The 10611-nt window shown below is 39.7% G+C and overlaps 1 protein-coding gene across 1 annotated transcript; it reads right to left on the minus strand.

Annotated features, from left to right (window-relative positions):
* Nucleotides 1–2065: 2065 nt before the first annotated feature.
* Nucleotides 2066–10381, minus strand: LOC128399034 (vomeronasal type-2 receptor 26-like). The gene is made up of 6 exons (XM_053360292.1): nt 10218–10381; nt 7387–7678; nt 5742–6620; nt 4859–5083; nt 4168–4294; nt 2066–2967 (listed from the first exon to the last, which is right to left on the minus strand). Exons 1-6 carry the CDS (start codon nt 10379–10381, stop codon nt 2066–2068), a joined length of 2589 nt encoding a protein of 862 aa, XP_053216267.1.
* Nucleotides 10382–10611: the final 230 nt, after the last annotated feature.

Below are 10611 nucleotides of genomic sequence, written 5' to 3' on the forward strand. Positions count from 1 at the left end.
GCCAAGTAGCTGCCAGATAAACTAATCTCAAGTAGCAAATCTGTTTTAGCAACTTGTCAAAAGCTTCTTGCATCTTTTGTTTAGGGAAGCTTTTAATGTTTGATGGACTACTGTATTTTCATAGTTTGTTGGAAGCCACCCAGAGTGGCTGGGGAAACCTAGCCAGATGGGTGGGGTATAAATAAATTATTATAATTGTTGAATTCAAGCCAAAAGCCAAAGGAATTGGCCACCCTCCAGGTGCCCGGCTTGAATCCTTGTTGACCTCCCTGCCAGCGACTCCCGGCAAGACCAGGGGAGGTCTTCAATCGGCGATCCTCCTCTAATGTGAGAAGAACACACCACTTCTCCCCCTCCCATTGCCAGGGAGGGGAAAGAGACAGACAGAAATATATTTACATGCCTTTATTCCTGTCTTTCCAGCAGTACAGAGAAATCATGTCTGTACTCTCTCATCACCAGCTGCAGAGAGAGAATAACTCCACCCATGTACTTCCAGTACAGGGTCATGTGACACTCTGAGCTAACATCCGGTGCTCAGTGCACTGAATAGACCGTCCCTGGTTCCCACGGTACAGTCCCATAACATCAACATCCTGTTTTGCATCCCAGCCACCTGGAGCTCGCTTCTGCATTGCTCCTTTTTCGTAACAATAATATCATTATTATTGTAATTTTCTACTTAATTTGAGAAGAGGAAGTGACTTATATGTTTGCTGCATGCTAATTATTCTATAGATATTGGAAGAGATATATCTCCACATAGGTCCATTTCAGAAATAAAGAGCATGTGTTTGAAAAGATTATCTCATTGTCTTATGTCACAACATTTTGTATCTCAATGTTTTCCCCAAGGGGCTCAAGGTTGTGTACATGGTTCTATTCTTTACCATTAATCCCCACAACAACCCCATGAGTTAGGTTAGACTGAGAGGCAGTGACTAGCCAAAGGTCATCCAGTGAGCTTCATGTCTAGTTGGGACTCAAGCCCTGGTCTCTTAGGTCCAATCTGATACTCTTACCACTTTACCACACTGGTTCTCAGTGGATTTAGATTTGAACTTCATAAGAATGGACAAATATGGATCTTGAGCTCAAACCATAATGTTATGATCTGATTACATAAATTATTGTCAGGGTTGGAGTCAGATGCAGGTAAGCAGGAAGAAGGAGAGCCAGTTGTCAGTGAAGTTAACTTTTTATTCAAGTAAACAACGCTTCCCAGCAGGTCTTGCCCCTATGGAGCAGTTGCCAGGACTGATGGTCCCTGTCTTCCACAGGGTTGTTCCACAGGGTCCCTGTCTTCCACCTGGCTGTTTCCCACACAACTGTGTCGGCATACTTCTAGCCTCTGCTTTGATCTCCTCATTACTCTGTGCATTCTTGAAAAGTGGGGGAAGGGAGCGTGTCACAGCAAGAGAGGGAGACTCGCTGGATTCTTCAGCAGTCGCTTGACCCCACCCCTTCAATATTTAATTTCTATATTGTTATACCACCCACCTTCAAAGTAGCTGAGTTTGGGTTGCATCATTCTCCCATGTGCCTTCCATCTTTACTATAATTTGAGTCTCCCAGCAACCTGAAAAGTGTATTCCAGATTTGTCCAGTCCCAGCTTTCCATGCTAACTGATACATTGCACTGGCTCTCCAATTAATAATGGACTAATTGAAGCACCAACATAATGCCATTGTTAATAGAAGAACAAATGGCAGCTTTCCAATATAGACCTGTTAGTGTCATTCCAAATAATCCTTGTGACATAAGAGCAAAATAAAATCATACGTAGTATAGTTCATAAGATGGAAAGTGCAGTTCTTGGTAGCATCTAAAGGTACCAAGTGGTCCTACACAGAACAGACTACTAGAGCTCTAGCCAGATTACAATGGTACCTTGGGTTACAGATACTTCAGGTTACAGATGCTTCAGGTTACAGACTCCGCTAACTCAGAAATAGTACCTCGGGTTAGGAGCCATTTCTGTCATGGAACAATTAGCCTCTACAATAATTGAAGGAAATAGTTTCATATTTTTTTCAACAATTAAAACAGAATCTCATCTGCTGCTTATATCTTTTTTCGTATTAGTTGCTCTCTGGTGTTCATCTCAGGTGTCACCAGAATTACAAAGCATTTGGGGGAAAAGATGCAGCCCAGTAATCCAGCACTGGAAGCCAAAATGGAGAAGATCTCCACAGCTACCATGTACTTTCCTTGTGTGCTCAGATAAGTAGGAACAAAGGAGATCCAAACACTGCAAAATAACAGCATGCTGAAGGTGATGAACTTGGCTTCATTAAAAGTGTCAGGTAATTTTCGGGCTAGGAAGGCCACAATGAAACTGACAATGGCCAGGAAGCCCATGTAGCCCAAAACACAATAGAACAGGAGGACGGACCCTTCATTACATAACAATATGATTTCTTCAGCTGATGAGTGCATATCCAAATCTGGAAATGGGGGAGAGGTTGACAGCCACAGAGCACAGATCACTACTTGAACAACAGAGCAAGAGAGGACAGTGGAATAAGCCAGTCTTTTCCCTACCCAGTTCCTCATCCTGGATCCTGGCTTAGTAGCCATGAATGCCAAAACTACAGAGATGGTTTTGGCCAAGATGCTAGACAGGGCCACAGAGAAGATGATACCAAAAGCAGTTTGTCGGAGAAGGCAGGTTGCCTCAATAGGCTTTCCAAGGAACAGCAAGGAGCAGAGGAAACACAGGAGGAGGGAAGTGAGGAGAATATAGGTGAGGCTTCTGTTGTTGGCTTTGACTATGGCAGTATCCCGGTGCTTAATGAAGATGACCAGCACCAGAACTGTGACCAGAGACAACAAAAGTGCAGAGATAGTTGAAATAATGGCTAAAGTTTCATCAAAAGCAAGGAAGTTTGGAATCTTAGGGATGCATTGATTCTGCCCTCTGTTTGGGTAATGATCCTCTTGGCAACTGACACAAGTTTCTTCACCTGATAATGTAAATTTATTATGATAAACTAAGAACAATCAAGATCGTTTTCAGGGTTAAGAACAATTTTATTACAAAATGAGCTAACCACCATTTTTTAAGAAAGGAAAGCTTTAAAATTTTCTGACCAAATTCCTTAAAATTACTGCTAAGTGTTGGAGCTGGACATTTCTATGTTAATGACACTGTATTTTGGAGGAGTTTTAGGATCCCTCCACCTGATTTTTATAAAGATTTCTATTCATGTATTTATTAAATTTCTATACCACCCTGCATACAAAGATCACAATTTAAAAATAATTCCTAATCCTAAACATTGAAATGTGGGAATCATTCCAGCAGCCATCCAAATCTTGGGAGCAACTCTAGATCATTTGTTGATATCCTTCATCATCTCTCCAAACAACTTCTTTCTTTTTTAAAAAAGATACATTTATTTCTGTTCCCTCCCACTCTAGACCTTCCCTTGTCTTTCAGACTTTTTTTATCCCTTGTTATATTTTCCCTGTGGCATATAATGGTTCACAGACTTCCAGTTCCACTTTCATGTTGATTTTTAGTCATTTAGTCATCTCCGACTCTTTGTGACCCCATGGACCAGAGCATGCCAGGCACTCCTGTCTTCCACTGCCTCCTGCAGTCTGGTCAGACTCATGAAAAATACATCTCTGGAAGCTATCATTTATCCAACTATTTTTATAAAGGTTGTATGTGGAATAACACTACTGCTGTACTCTCATATTACCATGGGTGCATTAAATTTTGAGCAGCATTTGTGGAGGTTTTGATAGGAAAAATCAGCCAAGGGGCACATGAGCCACATTTTTCTGTGTCAAAAAAAAGTTAAATATCTTAAATAGCTGACATATGTACTAAACACTGAAAATTGATATTTGGCTCACATCACATAGTGTGCTTTGAGAGGAAGGTCAATACTGCAACTTTTTGCAGTGAGTGAGAAGAAAGTATGGTTAAAAGTCATGTTAACCGGGTGAGAAACTGGATGGATATATGGCTTTAAACTATGGTTGTGCCCAACTCCTCAGTATAATTGTAACTATGAAAACAATGAGAACAATACATAAATCCATTAAAAAAAGAGAAACCAACAAGATTAATGACAACAAACTTTCAAAAAGCTGCTCAGATTTAATTGCGATAAAATGGATCATTTAGTATATTTTAAGATTACATGCCCTACCCTTCTCATTTGAGATCGTTCCCTCTGGACATTGAACACAATCATAGCAGCAAAATTTCTTTCCCTCCTTCTTTTTCTTCCCGTAACCAGGATGGCAGATGTCATTACATACTGAAAGGGGTGGCACCTACCCAAAGATATAGGAACAATTTAGTATTTGGAAAAAGTTTGTAGAATTTATTTAAGACCAGAAGATGTGCTAGTAAAAACAGAAGTCAAATGGAATGGAATACAAGATCCTTACATTTAAAGGTGACACATTGTCAGGGAGAATTTGGAAGAGCAAGTGACAGAAGAGACAGAGCAAGGGCTCAGGGATGCTGAAGAGCTCTTCAACTGCCCAGAGACTCGGGAAGGGAGCTCAGACTCTGGAAGGGAGGGGGCTTTCAAATCAGCACAGAAAAGGAGTGAATGAAACGTAAGGATGAAAGACATCTCACGTGATTCCCACGCCTACTTTGTTGGCATGGGAATTGAAGGAAGCCACTCCCCGAATATGACTCAACGGGTTCGGATGCTTAATCCTGAACTGTAGCTGTTTCTTGTACATATGTAATAAAGACTGTAAATATGAAGCTGACTGTGCTGGAGTGTTAATGCAACGGGGAGACACCACCTTTACACACATAAAGTGGAAGCAAATGTTAAGGTAGAAATGGCTTCCTGATGATTATTAATTGCTATTTCCCACCTGAGTGAATCCTCTGTGCCATTTCATTCCATCTTCCTTAATGATTATCTTTTTGCTAGGATGAGCCTGATGTTCCAGCCTTCCCACTTTTTTTCTGACATAGGAGTTATTTCGGAAAGTGACCAGGTTTGTAATATCAAATCCAGCTACTAATTCTCCATGTTCATTAAATGTAATTTCATCTCCAGCACTGTTGTTGAATGAGATCTGAATAAATGAGTGCAGCTATGCAGAGAGAGAAACAGAACCAAAGTATTGTTAAGTATTGTTGAAATATTCAACTGAATTTTTCATATACAGTGGTACCTCGGTTTACAAACTTAATCTGTTCCAGAAGTCCGTTCTTAAACCGAAACTGTTCTTAAACCGAGGCACGCTTTGCATAATGAGACCTCACGCCGCCGGTGCCATTCCACCATTTGGATTCTGTTCTTAGACCGTGGTAAAGTTTGCAAACCGGGACACTACTTCCAGTTTTGTGGAGTTCATAAACCGAATTGTTCGTAAACAGGACTGTTCTTAAACCGAGGTAGCACTGTAATTTTCTTTCATGAATTTATATTTGTTTTTTGTATGAGACAAAATATTCATGAATTCCAGACTTATGCCGTTATGATAGATCACAGTGTGGCAAAACATTAAGAAGTGTGCACTCAATGTAGACATGATGGTTGATTGTTTTGTTTTCCATGAAAAACTTGAATAACTTCTAATTGGATTTAAAACAACAACAATAAGATTTATCCATGGAGGTAATGCTAAGAGAACATTGAACAAGAATTCATGGAAGAGAAATTGGTCATTGGCATTGGCTACTGCATGCCAAACGATTGTCCTATGGTTGGGTATTCACAATTGAGTTGGGCTTGTGAGGAAACATTACCTGCCAGGGTTCTACATTCCAATGAGACAGTGTGTCCATGGCCTCCATTGATCTGTGGCTTGATCTAGAGGACTGCAAGGTATGTAAGGAATGTGCCACAGCATGGACAGCATTATAGACACTGTAGCTGTGGCCGGTCATGCTCATTTCAAAAAATGGTGCAGGAAGGCTCTCCAGCCTCTCTTCTCCAGTACATGGGTTAGAGATGAATGTGGAGTTTGAAAAAGAACAACTGAATGCTTGTGCCCAGAAAGTTTTGATAAAACCATCTTTCTCTGACCAAGAAGGGTGGATAGTGTGAACAAATTCTTGAAAGCCTTGTAGCTCCTTCGAATGAATTGAGAAGGAGATAGCACCGTGGAAAACTTGAATTTCAATATCTATTAACTTGTGTAAGTGATGTAATGTGAAGTCAATTTGGGCTGTAGTAATCCACACTTTTGCTTCAGAGAGCCTCTTTTTATATTCAGGAAAAAGTCCTTGGATTATTCTGGCTGACCCTATAATGCAAACCAACCACATAACTGATGAAATTTCTCCATGTATGACAACAGTTCTGATATTGCTTACACCGAAGATTGGCCAAATACTCTCTGCATACTTCTTAAATTGATTTATTGTGGCAACATGCATATATTCTACAGCTCTTTCTGTGAATGCTGAGCAGATTCCATTCCTGGAGAGTATTGGCTCCATTATCTTCAAAAAATGTTCCCCACTTTCATCATTTTTTATAATGAGCCCGATCCATTTCCAGTTGAAATGGAGAAGCAATTGGACAATTCCCTGGTACTGAAGGTCTTCATTGGGAACCATGCGATAAAAGGAGGGACCGGTGATTAGATCATTCACTGCTGGTTGAAATGAGCCATATGAAAACTGCAAGAAGAGAGGAACAGCCAGACAATTGAGAATGGGTAAGGAGTATCTATTTGCTCCTTTTCGCATTCTAGTCTCATGGATTTAAATATTTTGATATTTTACTTTTTCATTTAGAAATTTACCAGGCAATTTAATCTCTTGTGATCAATGACCATCTATACTAAAACATTTTAAAAATAAATAAATCCCAAAATAGTCAACACTTTCCAGATTAACAGGCAGTTGTAAGCAAAGCAGGTAGTCAGTAGCTAAAATGTACCAAGACTGCCGCCATGACCATTCATTCATTCATTTTTTTAAAAAGTATCTTAAGTGCTGTACACTATCAAAACAATATCCTTTAACATCAAATAGATCCAGGTACTGCAGACACATAAAATAGGTTCTGATCTTATATTCTTGTAAAAAACAAAACACGTTTGGGCAGCTTTTCAGTAAGTTACAGTAAGTTTCCCCTGGGTGTTAATATTGTGAGAGGTTTCTAACTTTATTGCATCTGTGAAAGCCATGAAGTACTTGCAATTGAACCATGTCTTATCCCTGCCATCTCCTGACTTGTGCTTCTTCATAAGCAGTATCTTAACAGTTTATTTCTCCAAAAGCTGTTTTGAGAAAGTCTCTTAGGTAGTTAGGCGTTTTATAATGCAATGCAACTCCAAATATTACAGCTCCTTTTCTATTTCTACATCAACTGATACTCAAATTGCACTGGAAAGAAAGGGGAGAATAATGTGGCAAATTTGCCCTCATACTCAGATCCTACCTGTGGAATCTTATAAATGCCCAAGATATCTGCCATGCGTGAAGAAGTAAAGGAACTAAGTCCTCCGATTACTCCAATTATATTTTCCTGGATGCCACATTTGTAGTTAGGAACAAACTGATTCGATTTGAAAAGCAGGTCCAGAGTGGTTCGATAGGTCATTTTTGAATCAGAGTAGCTGTCGTAGATGTGGAACCCAAGGGTAACATTGGGCAAGATCTTAGGATTGTCATTGATTGTGTCAACAGCAAAGACCAAGGCCAAGATGTTCTGGTAGAACTTGGTTAAAACACTGCAAAGAAAGTCACTTGCTATTTCATGGGTGCATTAAACACGGCACAAAGTCATTTTAAGACACTATTTATCTACTCTAGATCTCAAAGGCTCAGCTGATAAAAAGCAAGATGAGCAATAACTTAGTTATACAGTGGTACCTTGGTTTAAGAACAGTCCTATTTATGAACGATTTGGTTTAAGAACTCCTCAAAACCAGAAATAGTGTCCCGGTTTGCAAACTTTACCTCAGTCTAAGAACAGAATCCGAACGGTGGAAGCGCACCAGCGGTGGGAGGCCTTATTGGGGAAAGTGTGCCTCAGTTTAAGAATGGTTTTGGTTTAAGAATGGACTTCCAGTACGGATTAAGTTCGTAAACCGAGGTACTACTGTACTAGAAAGAAAGTAAAATGTATTGTGGCTAGCTTTTCCAGTAATGTGCTTTCATACTTGTACAGTGGTACCTCGGGTTAAGAACTTAATTCGTTCTGGAGGTCTGTTCTTTTTTTTTAAAAAAAAAAGATTTTTATTAAAATTTCAAAAATTATATAAAGACAAAATGAAACAAAAATACAAAAATACAAACAGACAAAAATAAAAAACAAGTATACTTTCAATCCCTTATTTTCTTGTAACTTACTTCCCCGACTTCCTCATACCTCCCCTTTCTGTATTCCAATTTCTAATTTATTAATTCAGCAAATCCTTTCCCTTAATTTCATTTAATTTTTTGACCTTTCTTTTCTTTTTACTTATCCATTACAGCTGGAAACCAGGTCTGTTCTTAACTTGAAACTGTTCTTAACCAGAAGCACCACTTTAGCTAATGGGGTCTCCTCCTGCTGCTGCTGCGTCACCGCTGCACGATTTGTGTTCTTATCCTGAAGCAAAGTTCTTAACCTGAGCTAATATTTCTGGGTTAGCGGAGTCTGTAACCTGAAGTGTATGTAACCTGAAGTGTATGTAACCTGAGGTACCACTGTACATCATAACTAAGGGAATGTTTGGATTAGGCTTCAAACCAAACCATATTCGTAACATAGATGCTGTATATTTCTGTATTGATTAGCTGAAGCATTTCCCTAAATTCCACTTTCTTAATTTTCAAAACTGCTGCTAAAGTCTGTAGAACAATTGCAAGAACATAGAAAGATAGCAAGTGTTTGTCTAATGCTTTGCTGCCCTGGTTCCTAGCTCACCTTAACAAGCTGTTTCATGACACAAATGGTCCTATATACAAATATTATTTAGCATGAGCTTTAAAAAGGTTAAGGACCCCTGACAGTTAAGCCCAGTCATGAACGACTCTGGGGTTGTGGCACTCATCTTGCTTTACTGGCCGAGGGAGCCGACGTTTGTCTGCAGACAGTTTTTTCGGGTCATATGGCCAGCATGACTAACCCACTTCTGGTGAAATATGAGCAGCAGAGTGTGAGCTTTAGATCTGATTATTTATTCCCTATGCTATAAACACAACTTTTCATTCAAGGAACTTTTCATTCAAGGATGGTATGCATGGTTCTCCCCTTCCTTCTGTCTTCACAGCTTGTAAACTGTGTGACCAGACTATGTCAGAATTTGAACTCAAGTCTCCACAATCAGGAGTGAAGACGCTAATGAAAATCAAACCAATGCACAACAGCAAAGAGAGGCACGTGATGGGATGCTGGATGCTATGATCCTATACATGACTGTGGCCTGATGGGAAGTCTTGCTCTTAAGCTTCGCTCCTGCACATAATGCTGCACAAACCGTCCTAATACTAAGACATTCACTCACTACCTTAGAATGTTCAGTTCACATTGAGTTCAGGAAAACATTGTACTTTGACCCGTTCTTAATGCATAGTTGATCACATCTATGGAACGTGATTATTATGCTCTATATCAATCATTAGTAATTGTTTTAAGTCTTACTATATTAATCATTGGTTATAATTTAATTAGGAGGTCTTCATGCCTGTCTAGTTCTGTATTCCTTTTCCCAGTCTTTAATCTATTGGTGATTAATGCAACCTTTGCTTTGTACTTGTGTTAACCAATCAGCAATAAGCACATATGTGGCAATGCTGTAATATTCAATAAAAAAGGCTCCTTGAGACTTGCTCAGGAGATGCCTCCCAGATGACACTCGCTACCTGTCTGTCGTTATTTCAACCCAACAGGCACGCATTTTCATTCCCAAAGCAACTCAAAATAGCTCCTACAGAAAATCAATAAAAAAGACTAAGTCCTAAGCACCTCTCTGTAGAGGCAGTTTTTCTCCTGGCACCTAACAGTCTCCAGAGTCTGGGACTGATGGCTCTCCACACAGCAGACAGAGTTGGTGTCAGCAATGAAAAACATTATCTATAAGGATTACACTGCAAATCTTCACGAAGACCTGAATATTATTAGTGATTTGAGGAGCACATATCAGGCAAGGGACATACAGAAGGAACAAATAAAGAAGTGTGGAAGGATGTCTATACCACAAGAAGATCATGAAACAAAGTGAACAATGAACATTTCAGTAGTGTGCCCTACTAAAGAATCTCTAAATTAAACTAAAGACTTACAGTGGGATTTCAGTCAGGACCAGAGAAGGGTGTTCTGTGAAGTCGACTGGGCGGGATAGATAATGGATAAGAGACACCATCCCACCAATGAGGAGATCACCTGGCTCATACCACTCATGTGGAATATGTACAGGATCATTTCTGGTGCATTTCAAAGCGTGCATTTTGCACTCTATGTTTGAAAGCAGCAGGAGAAGCAGAAAAAACATCCCGATGACAAATTTCCCTCCACAAATAGACTCACCAGCCTCCTTTCTACAGCACTATTGCTAACATCAGCCTCATTTAAAGAAGATGACTAGGGTGGCGGCTGACTTTGACAAAGGAGCTCTTTAAAAAGGCAACTATCCACTTTATACTGGACCTCAGCACAGTTATAAAAGCATGCTATGAA

The sequence above is a fragment of the Podarcis raffonei genome, chromosome 13 (assembly GCF_027172205.1).
Source record: "Podarcis raffonei isolate rPodRaf1 chromosome 13, rPodRaf1.pri, whole genome shotgun sequence".
Classification (NCBI taxonomy): domain Eukaryota; kingdom Metazoa; phylum Chordata; class Lepidosauria; order Squamata; family Lacertidae; genus Podarcis; species Podarcis raffonei.